This window comes from Capra hircus, chromosome 9 (assembly GCF_001704415.2).
Source record: "Capra hircus breed San Clemente chromosome 9, ASM170441v1, whole genome shotgun sequence".
Lineage (NCBI taxonomy): Eukaryota > Metazoa > Chordata > Mammalia > Artiodactyla > Bovidae > Capra > Capra hircus.
Window position 1 is genome coordinate 28068200 of NC_030816.1, and position 14730 is coordinate 28082929.

Sequence of the window (14730 nt, forward strand, 5' to 3'; positions counted from 1 at the left end):
TTCATTTGCTCTTGAGTCAGGTTATGCGCTAAATAAATTCCGTGTGAGGGATATCCTGAGAGAAGAGATATCTTTTTTTGTTTGAGGATGGATGCTGCTGCTGCTGCTAAGTCGCGTGAGTCGTGTCCGACTCTGTGCGACCCCACAGACGGCAGCCCAACAGGCTCCCCCGTCCCTGGGATTCTCCAGGCAAGAACACTGGAGTGGGTTGCCATTGCCTTCTCCCGAAGACGGATGAGACCTCACTTACTTGGCTGTATTTTGACGCTTCTTGCCATTGGTTGGATCAGTCAAAAAACGAGTTTTTTGTTTAAATCCAAGCAAATCTCCAACTAGCATAGTTGATGGAACAAATGTTCATAGTCAGGAGGGTACTGATTGGATTTTAGGGTTGGGTTAGGAAAGACTTCAAGTTTAGATTTTTTTAAAGTGCACATGCAGTCTTTTTCGGGGTTTGCATAGCAAAGCAGATCTCAAAAAAGCAACTGATGTCCTATTATTTTAAAGGGTTAATGTTTGTAATTAAAATTATATGATAAATACAAATAGTTGAAAATAAGAGTTAAATACAGCTTTTATGACCGAACTTTAACCACTTGATGTAAGCACGGCTGTACTTGTAAATATTTTTGTGAGACTGGACATCAGATGGCGCTCATCTCACTAAAAGGCTGAGCCGTGATAGGGATTTTGAAATACAGCCCTGAGGCTAAGCAACTGCGCCTTTCGGGCAAGTCTCTTGAGTCTCGGTGTTTTCACCTGTAAAGTGGGATTGGGAACAGACCGGACGAATCTCCAGCCCATACTGTCTTTGATTCTTCGACTACAAAGGGGTCACTGACTAGCTGTTTCTACCGCTGGCTGAAATCCCCAAGAGAAGTCAGGGTGGGAAAGCGCGACAGAAGTAGACGGTGTGCGGCACCTGCAGACTGCTTTCGGTGTTTCAGCCGCTCTCACTAGGTGGGCGGCGGAGCACAAACTCCTTCAACGCGTGGGGTCTCCATCTCCCTGGGGTGTCCAAACACAAGGTTACTTTCAGCGAAATCGACTTTCAAGGGGTAACGCGCGGGTGCTTCGAAGGATACCTATGCAAGCATGCTGGGAACGCCGGACGACTGTGAAAACTTAACTCTTGCCGGGGGTTCTAAGCGAAATGCTCGAAAACAACTTCCGCCCAGCGCGAATCCGTCCGGGAAGGCGCCGCCCCAGAGGTCACATGGGGCCTAGCAAGTCTTTCTCGGGGACGTCGTCGCCACGTCATGTAGGTTGTTCCATCTGAGTCGAGGTGGGATCCTTCTCTATTGCAGGAACGAGAAAAGCCCGGCCGCGCCCTGTGTGGCAACCTGAGGGCAAAGAAAAGAGTTTCCTGCATCTGGCCAGTTGCTTCGATTGGCCAGTACAGTCGCCTGAGAGAAAACCTTTCCTCGGTTTCCTCTCGGTTCCTCCATCCCCCTCCTCCCAGAGGATTCCACTTGGTATCGCCGGCGCCCCGCCTTCGCACGCCGCCCTCATGTGACGCCGGCGCGATCCCGCTGGGGGAGCGGAGTCTCGGAGGCGGCGCTGCAGTGGACGGAGCGACGGACGCGGCGCAGGGTGTCCCAGCTTTCGCTCTAGCGCCAGCGCGGAGGCCGCGATGTCTGGGCTCTCTCGCCCGCTGCTTTTGGCCGTCGGCTGCCTGGCCGCGCTCTGCGTGATCACAGCGGCCAGGAACACCACCGTGGCCCCGAACGTGACTACACCCTCGTCTCCACCGCCCACCACCGCGACAGTCCCGGTGTCACCGACGACTCTCACGCCGCCGCCGGTCACCACTCCAGCACCAGGTGGGCGCCGGCCCAACGGGCTTTCTGCGCTCGCCCGCCCGCCAGTCGGGCCGAGCCGCCCTCCCTGCGTGTGGTGCGCGGGGCCGGGGCGGGCCGCGGTCCGGCAACATGGCGGCCCGTCCGAGTCCGGCTGGGGCCGGGCCGAGGTGGCCGCGGTTGCGGAGTGCCCTGGTTGGAAGGGTTGGTGGAGCCTCGGGGGCGTAGGGTTGTTTGCGGACCCCACAGTGTTCCGCTCCGAGGTGTTGTTTAAAAGCGCCTCGTAATCCCCAGCCTCGCTTCAGGCTCTGAAGAGGGGACGTGGCTTCCTTCTGCGGTGGCGGCAGTGAGGTTGATTGTGGGGCGAGGCGACCTCCTCCAAAGTTGGCGATGAGACCCAACTCCCTCTCCCCGAGGTTAGTCGTTTGTGTCCACCCGGGCAACCCAGGTCGTCTTTTCGAAGGGAGGTTTTTCCCGAAGTTGGCGAAAGAAGGAAAGAGACGCTGGGAGACAGAAATACTCGCTGGTGTCTCAGTGCTGGGTCTGAAAAAACTAGTCGCTTGGGACTTAATTACATAGATTTTGCAGGATATATCTGAAGTTTGAGCATTTAATTAATTAAAACTATATTCGGTGATGTGTGCAAAGGAGAAAAAGTGCCTATTTGTGTACCCGGTGTTTCGCATATATCTCTTAGTATTCTAGGCTAAACTGGAAGATAAGTGGTGAAACCTAGGAGTTGGATGGAGATAAAATAATTCCACTAGAACCCTGTGTTTAGAGATTGTGAAGCTGACATTGGAACCCAGGTCTATCGATTTTTCAGAACCCGGTCGGGACCTTTTTGTTAAGCTCTGACTCCATTTGGGGACTGGTTGAAACGTAAGCTGAGTCTTAGGGCGGAAAAGGCAATGTCATGACAACACGCTCAACAGAGGGGGAGATAAATTTGAGTTAATAAAGTGAAGACCCTCCCTAGATATTTAAAACTTGAGTCCAGTTTGATTGGTTATCCATGTTAATACTGGGTAAGGAGTAACATATTGACCTAAGAATTGCTGCAGTGTAAGAATTTTTCCAGGCCGATCTGTTTGAAAATATCTTCTCTAGTTTTTGTGTTTTATAGGGGTTTAAATAAAATATATAATGAAAGATTGTAAACATCTTTTAATGAGGAAAGTAAATTGCAGTATAATACTGGAGATTCTAACCTCACTATTTCCAAGATGATAGAGCAGAATATGTTTTGTGCTCTTTTGGTGGTTTCCTCCTAGAATTTTTTTTTTTTTTTGGTAGGGTGTGTGTGTTTGAAGAGAGGTTTGGAGATACCTTAATTGCATTTGTGTATTTTGAAATGAGTTTAAAGGAGATGATTAGTCTCATCTGTTAAGTGGTGGTTGGATAAACTGTAGTCTGAAAGGCAGCAGTTTAGTTCATTGTAAGTAACACACACTATGCTAACCAACCATTCATGACAAGCACAAAAGATTTTAAACAACTAGCGTTTTTCAGGTGTATACAAACCTCTGAACTTATTTCTACTTTGTGACTCTCCTCCTACCCCCAAAAAAGTACTGTATTTGTTCCAATTTCTGATAAATATTGAAATGCAGTTCCTCTTTGCAGAACTCTTTTTTAGGCAGGGGGAAAGCAAATGAGAATATTTTTGGAGGCACCTAGCTTCTAGGAAAATGTGTAGAGCCCAGACACTGAGTTGTATGTAGCCGCCTTCAGTATTCTGTCTCAGAGCTGTTTGGCTTAAATTATTGACAAAGACCATGCTAACTTGTTAAATTTTGTGAATGTAGTCCCCTCCAGGTGAGTTGTCTCTTATCCTCTCATGGAAAACCCGGAAAGCGTGGATCATTTGTGAGTTTTATGATCTCAGGTTTTTCAGAATAGACATCATCGGAGCTTGGGTTCAACCTATAATAAATCTTTATTACTATTAATTCCATTTCACATCTGATGTTTGGGGGCAGTGATTTCCCGGTGTGTAGTGTTGGCCTTCTAACAGCCTTTTTTCCAATATTTTTCTTTTTTAAAAATGCCTCAAGAAACTGAGCATCTGAAATGTTTGCTGTGCACAAAGGGGTTGTTTAGATAGGTACCATGAAGTGTTGAGTGTTAACACTAGCTTGTGCTTTGTTCCCCCTTTCTCTTGAGTTGCCTTTTGGTTTCATAAGTCTTTTATAATGATTGGAAAGAATTTTTTAGTAAACTATACTTTGGGTTTTTATGTGTCTGGTTTAAAAACACATAAGATCTACCCTCTTAATAGGTTTTTTAAATAATATATTTTTATTCTTTATTTTTGATTATGCTGGGTTGTCTTCGCTGCTAGGTGCCAGCTTTTTCTAGTTTCCTCCCGCGGGGGTGACCTCTCTTGGTGGGGTGCCTTCTCTTGTTTCAGAGACTCTAGGTGTGCCATTCTGATGCAGGGGCTTAGTTGCCCTGAGGCATGTGGTATCTTCCCTGATCAGGGATGGAACCAGTAACCCCAGCATTGCAAAGCGGATTCCAAACCACTGGACCAACAGGGACGCCCTCTTAATAGATTTTTAAGTGTACTGTACCATAAGAAACTATAAGCACAGATCTCCAGAAGTTTTCATCTTGTTTGAAACTTTGCACTCATTGAACAGCGAACATATTCCCCTCTCCCAGCCCCTGACAACCACCATTTTACTTTCTGCTTCAGACTTTGACTATTTTAGATACTTCATGTAAGTAGAGTCATGCAGTGTTTGTTCTTCTGTGACCAGATAATTGTATTCATCATGATGTCCTCAAGGTTCATCCACGTTTTAGTGTATAACAGGATTTCTTTCTTTTTATAATGGCTGAATAATACTCTATTGTGTAGCACATTTTTATCCATTCATCTGTGAATGAGTTATAAAGGTTTGCCATTTCTCTGAATAAGTAAGTCTGATATGTATGCAGTGCTTGCTGTTGTTTAACAAAGATAAGTAGTACAGACTCAAAATGAGATACCGATTGATCGATTTTATATATTTTAACTCCCACCCCTAGATATCTGTGGAAGCCGAAACAGTTGTATTTCCTGTGTTGATGGTAATGCTACCTGCTTTTGGATAGAATGTAAAGGTAAGAATCTTTGAGTTTGCTTTAAATTTGAGAATGCTATATTATTTTGTTCTAACATTTTAAAAACTTGCTGCAAGGTATTCTTGAACACTTGGAAATGTAAAACATTTAGGATGGTGGGCACTATTTGTTTTGCAAATCAAATAGTTTTCCTTTAAAATATCAGTTGCTTAATACTCCCCCTAAAATCTTTTATTGTCTCCCATGCTCCCCCCTTTAATTTCTTAGACTTGATAATCAAGGCTCAATAGCTTTAAAAGGAAGAGAAATTTTGGACCTTGTGGTTAGGTTAAATGTACACTGAAATTAGCCATGAAAGGAAATTACGGGATTTTCCCCTGAAAACTGTTGGCCCTGAAAAATGTTTGAACCATGTTTATCTTCTGCAAATGTAAGATGGTTGAATTTTTTTCTTATTGGTAAAATAATCTCTCAGGTTTTCTTTTTATGTAAAGAAAAACCCAAAGCTACATGGTATTAAACTTTGTTATTCTTCATTGAAAAATTTAAGAGTTCTGGAAATTATATCAGTATGTAAGAAAGTTTAAAAACCTCTTTTAAAAATAAGGAATTAGCCTAAGTTTGAATTGAATTAACTTTTTTGTTATATAGGGTCACTTTTCTTTAGGTCATAAAATGGAATTTAAGAGTGCGCCCCTCCCCTCTGAACATGTTGGGGAAAACTTTCTCTTACTCTTGCTATACATCTTCCCATCCAGGAAAGCAGTTTTAGAAAGTGTAGAAGACTAAAGCAGAGGTCTGGAACAGAGCTGCTGCTCTGGGGCACCTCCCATGTTTACTAAGCCTTTACTAGTTTCTAAGCACTTCTCCCTACTGACTCAGCCCTCTAGTGAATACTAGCAACCTTCGTTGTACCACAGTTCTGAGGTCTGTGTGTTTTGGACTTACCTGTTCAGTATATTCATGTGGATTTTAGAAAGTGTTTGGAGAGATCCTGTGTAGTACTTAAAACGATGGGGAAAAGACAATAATGGAGTATTTGTGGACTTCCAGAGAGTTTGTACTTGAGTTCTATTTTGGGGAGGAACTCTGGAGCATAGTAACAAAGTCAGAGATAACATAAGTGAGTAATTGATAATTCTTTTTTTCCCCTCCATCCCACACCCGCCTCACTCCCCATAACAGGTAAAAGCTACTGTTCAGATAATTCAACAGTTAGTGATTGCAAGGTGGTGAATACCACAGGATTCTGTTCTGGTAAGTGTTCACTTTGGTATCTGAGGAGATGAGGAAGATCATTGCCTCAGGAAACCTTATTTCAATATTTGGTTTGAAGCATTTCCATAATTCTATCTTGTAAGAAATTTGGATCTGAATAGCATAGTCATACTCACTGCATTGAAGCTTGGTTTAGTCGTTTGGCAGTGCCTAATGTGGAATGCTGTAAGCACAGATATTTCTTCCTCTGTTTTTCTTTAACCTCCTCCAGATACTCACTGAATTTTAGACCCTCTCTACTTGCTGCATTTTACAGGCTTGAACAACATTGTTCTGTCACTTTATTATGGTACTGGTGATTATCACAGTCAACTTAGTTTGTGCTGTGATTAAATGAATCCCTGCTTTATTCATCTGTTTTCTGTATTTTAGTTTGAGAAACTTGATGGTTTAACCTTTCGTCTTTGCCCAGGAAATAGTTAAAATTCCTGCATGAAAGCTGGTTTTTCTGAAAAGATTATAAATTAATGGGAAAGTCAAATTCCTAATTTGGTACATTAATAATAAAATAGAATAAAAGATTTTTCTAGAGTAAATAACCATTCAAGTCTACCTGTAACTAGTTTCAGTAGTCATTTCCCCTTCCCTTCCCTCACCCCGACTTGAACTTTCTAACTGAAACTTTCCTTAGTATGAGATCAGTGATACCTTACATAGAGTCCATAATATGGTTTAGGTGGTAAATGAAAGAACAGTTTTAGTATTTAATGTAATTTTATGATAATATTGCTTAGAAATGAGTATAAAATTTTAAAATATGTTAAGGAAAAATTGAATAAGTAATTCTATTCATTTGGTCATCAAGGACACAAAACTCCAAATTAAAGTGGTTTAATTGATAAGATTAATTTGGCTCTCATGTAAAGGAAATCTGGGCTTGAGTGCAGCTAGCGGGCTAGAGTAGCATCTGCAGTCATTAGAGACCCAGGCTCTTTCTGTGCTTTTACTGTGTCATTCCTCGGAAATGGCTTTGCCCTTATTGTCCGAGGTGAATGGTCATGTTCCAGCCATCAGAATAGTTTTTCTGCCAATAGGAAGAGGAAGGGAAGGTGAGAGACCTGTATCTACCTTACAGATGCTTTCTAGCAGTTATACATGGCTACCTAGCTGCAGGGGAGACTAAGAAATGTTTTTGCAGGGGAGGGTGTCACTAAAAATTGGTGCTATTTCTAAAAAATGGAGGACCGGTATTGGGACAGAGCAACTGTCTTGTCTCCTCCATAGGTGGTACTAAAATGAAAAAATTGTAAAAGTACTCAAATGACTGCAGGTTGGGAAACGGTGTTATAGATTATTATATTTTAGCAGCTTTGATTATGATATTTTAGACAGCTTTGACTTACATGTTTGTTTTTTAAATAGTGCCCACTACCACACCAACGCCAACCAATTCTACAGGTAATACAAGATAATTGACTCTTCCTCCTCCTTTGAGGGTTTTTTAAACTTTTGTTGATGAGTAACTTTAGTAATTAATACCTAAAAATCATTAGTTTAATTTTAAAGATGAGTAGACATATTTAGTCTTGGACTGCAGTAATTACATTAATATGTACTGTTTGTGACAGAGACACATAACTATAGTGTTTCACGTTCATTGAATCTGAACAGATTGGTTGTAGTTTTGTACATTGAGTCTGAAACTGTGTTTTGTGGATTTTGTGGAACTAAGGAAATACAGAAGCCTAAAGGAAATTAATTCTTGTCATCCATAGGTACACCAAAATGTCTTCAGTTCTCTCAGAACTAACTAAATATATTTATATATATAGATTCCTAATAAATACACTTATTAGGAAATTGGTTGATATGCCCATGCACATTTGAATTGCTTTCTTACTGCACATGTAGTTGTGGGCACTTTACCCATCTACTCTTAGTTGGATAGGTCATCTTTCATTCTCTGTGCAGTGAATATCTTACAGGAAAATACTTGCTGTCATCTCTGGTAGGATTGATTCAAACGGCACTCTGGGTCAAAGGATATGATAATCTTAAGGCTCTTAATACTGATTGCTTTCCAGAAACCGAAAAGGTTTTAAACCACACCTTCAACAGCATTCCCTGGTGGCTCAGCTGGTAAAGAATCTGCCTGCAATGCGGGCGACCTGGGTTCAAGCCCTGGCTTGAGAAGATCCCTGGAGAAGGGAACGGCCACCCACTCCAGGATTCTGGCCGGAATACTGTGCAGTGTTCTGTGCAGTCCATGGGGTTGCAAAGGAGTTGAGCACAACTGAGTGACTCATTTCACTTCAGCAGCATTAAATATTATCTCCTTGTATAAATTTTTACCAGTTTAATAGAGTGAATAAAAACATCTACTCCAGGACGAGTACTAGGCTAGAAGATAGGGATATAGGAACAGAAGTAAGATAGTATTTTGTCTCTTGTAGGAACTATGAAAGGTCAGGAAGCCCAGTGCGTTGTGGGATTTGTACGAAGGTGTGTGTGTTAAGTACTATGTGGTGACAACTTCCTGGAGATGTTGAGTAGACTTCAGGTAACCGAGTCTTGAAGTTACCTGGTAAAATAAGAGGGGAACTTTCCAAGTGGAGCAGGGCAGACAGCACATGCGAAGGAGAGGTGAAAGAGTGTAATAAAGTCAGGCAATTGCATTTGGAGTATCCAGTAACAAGATGAGAACAAGTTAAGCACGACAATCAGCAGGTCAAGAGCCAGACTGAGAAGTGCCGTTGTGTGCCTTGCTGGTATGTTTGAAGCGTGTAGATCGTGATGAGATTTGCATTATAATATGGAAAGTGGCAAGATTGAACACAGATGGGGTATTCTGTTGTGGTAATTCTAGAGAACTATTTTAAAAAATGAGTGTAACTTCTACAAGTATCTAAAAATTAAACCTCATAGCTCTGTCTTCATTATGTAGTTGGCTTCTAGTGCTTCAGAGATTGAAACCAGTGCAAATTAAAAAATAATTTTTTGCCATGTTCAGGTTTGCGAATTTTTTCTCCCAGTGTTGTCAGACAAAATTAGTAATAGTATTTTAGTATTATAAAGGATTTGATACATGTTTAATTTATAAAGTATTTTTTTTGTGGTTTCACAGAAGGTACAAGCAAGGAAAACTTTGAACGGATTATGAGTCTTAAAATAACCATACCCTCTAATCTAGGAAATCTGTATAAGAATCCGTCCTATCAGAGAGGAGATCACATATTTCCCTGTGAGATGTTCATAGCTTGGAGGAATGAAAGATGACCTAACTATCCAGCCAAGAGTGGGACCACAGTGCTTACAATGACAGAGAAAGGAGTACAAATAAGTGTGTGAACATATCATAGTGTTTACTAATGTTTATTGGTAGTATTGATACTGTCTGAAGTCTCTTTTAACATAGTGCTGTAGTTCCTAAAATGTATTTACATTCAAACTTATTCTTCCCATGAGTGTGCATTTCTTTAGAGACACCAGCAGATAATTATTTGAACTCATGTGCTACAGTAGAGGAGAGCTTACCCTTGGGCTCTTAACATCATTTAGACGAGGGAAATTAGGGCCTTAGGGGACCTGTGGCTATAAATAAAGTTTTCTGGAACACAGCCATGTGGATTCATCTGCTTGTTGTCTTTGGCTGCTTGTGTATTACACGGTGCACAAAGCCTAAAATGTTTACTGTCTGCCTTGTTAAGTTTGCCAAACCCCTGAAATGGAGAAGCCAGACCTTGATAGCTACTTTAAGAAATACTGAATTGTATTTGTTTCTTACCATGACTTACTAAGTTAATGGGTTTTGTCTTAGAAGCAAGATTATTGAGAAAGAACCAAGAGTTCCCTCACCTAAATTCTTGCCCACCTGTGTGTCTTTTTGCAAACTGTATCCAGGTGTATATATAAATTTTTATATTTAACTGTGTACATAGATGCTAACATAGATACAGCTTTATGATTGCTTAATGTTTTAGAATACACTTCAAAACTAATGTTCTGAATGTGCAGATATGTTAGTAAACCATTAACTGAGATTTGGCCTTTATTCTGTTAAAAAAAACAACTGGAAGCATGTTGAAGTGGTAGTTACGTTTTTAAAAGATAGATGCTAGATAATTGAGAAATTCAAGGTTTTAATACATTTCATTTGCATTCCAGCTAAAACCACAACTCTGCCTTCCACTACTACAACTTCCACCACAGCTACTACGTCAGGTAATTGTGGTTTTTGAAACTAACAGTGAGATAGGACGTGTGTGCAGTGTTAGCTTTTACTATTTGTTATCACTTTCCAGTTTTATTCTTAAATAGTTAGGAACTGAAATCATCTCTTGGAAGACCAAGGTAGTAGGCTGTTAAAGCAATAAGGATAGGTTTGCTGAGAGCCCTCTAATAACATTTTAAAATTGTAATCACATTTGGTGTGACATGTTAGAATTAAATAGTAATGGTTTTCCAAAACCCTTTTAGTACAATCTGTAGGTAAAATCTAATTTCTTATAACTTAAACATTAAATACTGGTTACTGTTGGAGATTGGTTGTGTGCTGTATTAGACTATGTCAATTTGAAGATAATATAGCCATCCTTTTTACTTCTAGGTAATACTGAAAATTTTGATTCTGTGAATTTTTTTGGCTTTATTAAGATTATTTTTGTAATTTGAAAACCTGTAATCAAATTTTCATTTACCTTTTATAAATTTAGAAAAATGCAAAGTATGAATTTTAAACACAAATACTAATATTTACTGTAGCAATTAACTAAGATATGTAGTCTGAAGAAACTGCAGATTTTAACAGTGCTTAATATGTTCACAGGGCATAATGTACCAAGAGAATAAATTTTCCTTTTCATATTTGAAATTACATTAGCACCGTTGACCACTTGATGTTGTTAGATAGAATGAAGAGTGGGATTGATAAATGGTTGTCTTCTTCAGTTAGGAAGCTGTTGACATAAGAGGAAATACTTTATAGAAACACCTGACAGAAAGGCTCAGATGAGTCTTGAAATTATCATAGAGGATCATGAGACTTACTGAGTATCTTACTAAGTATTGTTATTTCTTTTATCTCATTTAACTAGGTACAGCTAATACCACTTTAACTCCAACTATACAACCTATGCGGAAGTCTACCTTTGATGCAGCCAGTTTCATCGGAGGAATTGTCCTTGTCTTGGGTGTGCAGGCTGTAATTTTCTTTCTCTATAAATTCTGCAAATCTAAAGAACGAAACTACCACACTCTGTAAAGAGACCCACTAAATTAACAAGGACTGGCGTGTAACTCACTGAAACCAAAATATTATCTTTCAAGATGTCCCACATGGAAGATTGCTATTCTAGGATCTTTAATTTTTCAAAGGATACATATAGGAGCACCACCCTTGAAGAAGAATCAGTTCAGTCACTTTGCGCAACGGGGCTATTTAAAGTACGCTGCATGAGTCCTTGTGGCTGTCTTTCATTTTACATGGCTGCTGCTGTGGGATTGTGTTCTCTCTGCTTGACATGCCAAATGTAACTGTAAGTGATGGAAAACATTGTCCTGCGCAGACAACCTCATGACTCTTTTGGCAATTTAAATGTAGTTGTTTTAAGCCTAAAAGCTGCATTATTTTCATCCTAACTCAGGATGTAGTTTAGTGACCAGAATTGAGAAGAATGTGCCAAATGAGCATCAATCAGGTGGATTTTTGGCTATCGTTTCAAAAGTGGAATAAATTTATAAATTTAGTACCCTTAGAGTAAAATTTTGTGCTTGATACCAGTTGTTTTTTTCTACATTAGAAAAAAGATGCCACACAGGGAATTACATTCCAGATTTAAAGAAATGAGAGGATACAAAACATGAAAAGTATAGCAGGTTATTGTTCATACTTGTAAAGCACCTTATATCATTGAGAAAATAAAGAACAGTGCCTTAAAAGACAGACTGAAAGGTAGACTGTAACTTAAAAAAATGTTGGTGATTTGTTCTTTTATGTTAATGAAGGGAAAAGTTGGTCTGAGGATGTAACTGTTGATGTGAGCAGTAGTAAACCTGCTTTTAGATACCATACTGTTAGTATTTAATTGAAAACTTACCTACTTTATTTCAAGCCTGAATAACTTAAATGATGTTCTGCAGAGTCAAAAGCCTTCATCTGTTGGACCTACCACCATTTTTCTTACGGCTGTTAAAAAGTATAAAGTTGATTTAATTATGTTTTCCTTTGTACTTCAAAAAAGTATCCTAACACTGTTGTACCTTAAAAAGATTTCCACCGAGCTTTTTGAAAAGTAACTTCTATAAGGCAAGGAAGAAATAAATTATTTTAGAATCAGTTACTAACTCTTTAAATGAGACAGTGATTTTAAGTTTTGAAATAGCAAATGTGAGCAGTATAATTTCAGAAAAAATTTAGTTGATCAGATGACTAAATTTTTATTGATAATTTCCCTGGATAAACAGATTGAACTTTTTGTTTCTCCTCTCCCAGCCTTTCTTCTTAGTTTCGATTCCTGTTGTAGGAAAAGCATGCATACTTTCATGTTTTAGTTTCCTCATGAAGCACTAGTTTTTTTCAGGTTGAGGGATATTTCTTCCCTGCCTTTGACACGTTGGATTAGTTTCAGGGGCTTAAATCAGTTTAAAATGAACTTTTGCTTTTCTAGGTCATTAAGATGTTTTGTTTTAGTTTCTTTAGCCAATAGGGGCTGATTTTAGTACTGGTTTTCAATATTTTATAGTACAAGACAAGTTGCTTTGGTCCATTTCATAAGCCAGAATTCCTTATATTTAGATAATTAAAGGTTCTTAAAATGAAGATTTACTGTTTCTTTGTTACTTGCTGGTACAGCTAAAGTTTGTTTTACTTGCACATTTGTACATATACCTAATGTTTTCAAGTGCCTTAATTGTTTAAAATCTCTGGCTTCAAAGGTTTTTGGGAAAAGGTAGGCTTACCTCACATTTTTGTGTTTCCCTCAGTAGTAATATTCTAGGTACCTCACAAAAATTTTTATTATGGTGCCATGGCTGTTAGCTTTTAGTGATTGCTTTAAGATATAAAATTCAGTTGAAAATACACAGAATTTCCATTCTCCCAAAGGGGTAAAAATTAGCTACAGTGGTGTAATTGTCATTTACTTAGATATGAATACCTTGCCACACATTAATGTTAACGCTATAGCTATCTCTGTGAACATGTAGCTGATGAAGCCTCTCATCCTCTGTAGGTTTGAATACTGCTCTAACAGAGTCATAATGTAGAATCAGATTTTACAAGAAGAGCCCTTACAGCGAACTCACAGCCTTTTCCCCTCTTGAGCAGTTTAGTATCTTGAGCCATTAATGATTTGGGGTTTGTTTTTTTTTTTAATCCAGAAGGTACATAGAAACATTTTCAGATTTTTCACCTGATTTGTTCATGCAGATTGTAGTTCTATTAAAATCCCGTATCTTACCTTAACAGATAATTGTTGCACAGGCAGACACTGCTGTATTTAGAAATTTCTGTTTCAGTTCATTAAAAATTGCAAAACCAATCTGTATCATGTACCAAACCAATCTAAAATAAATCTACATGTTTATTGGGTTAATCTGCTCTGTTTTTTTAATTAACTGGAGTGTGTGTTTATATTTTGACTGAGATTTAATGCTAGTGAATTCACCTTAGTCTTGTTGAGAATGGCTTGTCTACTCAGTGTTTCATTGCTCCTCAAGACCAGCAGATAGTAGCTAAGGGATGTCTTTATCAGTGGTGAACAGAGCCTTAGAAAGGATAGTTGGAGGGAGGACTTGGTTTGCCTTGCTATTGACAGAAGAAGTTGATCTTCCTCAAATAGAAATCATCTACTTATGTGCTAGTTTACCAAGTATTTATGAGAATACCATCTGCTGTTAGATATCTGAAAGCTTGTTTGTGACTTTCTGCCTTATTCAGATTGCATGTAAAGTAAAATGGGGTTTCTGTTCAGAGTCTTTGGTATAAATATTTAGTACCAAGCCACATGCTGGTATGTGAAATCTGATTCTGTAGGCCAGTGTTTTGGGCAAAATTACGTTCTATATGAAATTGCAGAACTTGGACTAAAGAAGAGGGAATAAATACTCTTCTACCAGCCTTAAAGCCCAGAAGAGTGGATTGAAGACTCCTAGAACATTGCTAAAGACAAACTGTTATTTTGATGGGCATGGTGTTCACAGTAGGTGGGGTGTTTTGTTTTTTGTTAATGTTTTAATGATTAAAGTCCTGTGTATTTACCCATGTAGTTACTATGCCTGTGCTCTTCCTTAATTTGTGTAGGTAACATGTTGCTGCTGGTATTCACCTTCTGCCTAAAGGATGTCTTTTAACCTTCAGCATTTCTACTTTTGTTGGTACAGATACTGGTTATGACTTCTTACAGTTCTTGTGTGCTTTCATTTTTGAATGATTTCATTGGATAGAGTTCTAGGTTGACATTTTTACTTTTAGCCCTTTAATGATGTTGATCCAGCATCTCACATGCATTGTGTCCTATGAGAAATCTCATCTTTATCTTTTGTTCCTCAGTACATGTCTTTTTTTCCTTCTTGCTTTTATAAGATTTTTCTCCTTATCACTTGTTTCGAGCATTTTGATTGTAATGTGCTATGCTGTAGTCTG

The 14730-nt window shown here is 39.1% G+C and overlaps 1 protein-coding gene across 2 annotated transcripts; it reads left to right on the forward strand.

The window, feature by feature from the left end:
* Positions 1511 to 13681, forward strand: CD164 (CD164 molecule). 2 transcript variants are annotated; one of them, XM_018053083.1, is made up of 6 exons: positions 1511 to 1823; positions 4836 to 4910; positions 6057 to 6128; positions 7512 to 7547; positions 10254 to 10310; positions 11183 to 13681. In XM_018053083.1, exons 1-6 carry the CDS (start codon positions 1634 to 1636, stop codon positions 11347 to 11349), a joined length of 597 nt encoding a protein of 198 aa, XP_017908572.1. In that variant the 5' UTR covers positions 1511 to 1633; the 3' UTR covers positions 11350 to 13681. The 2 variants fall into 2 exon arrangements, with proteins under 2 accessions (XP_017908572.1, XP_017908573.1); XM_018053084.1 differs by lacking the exon at positions 7512 to 7547.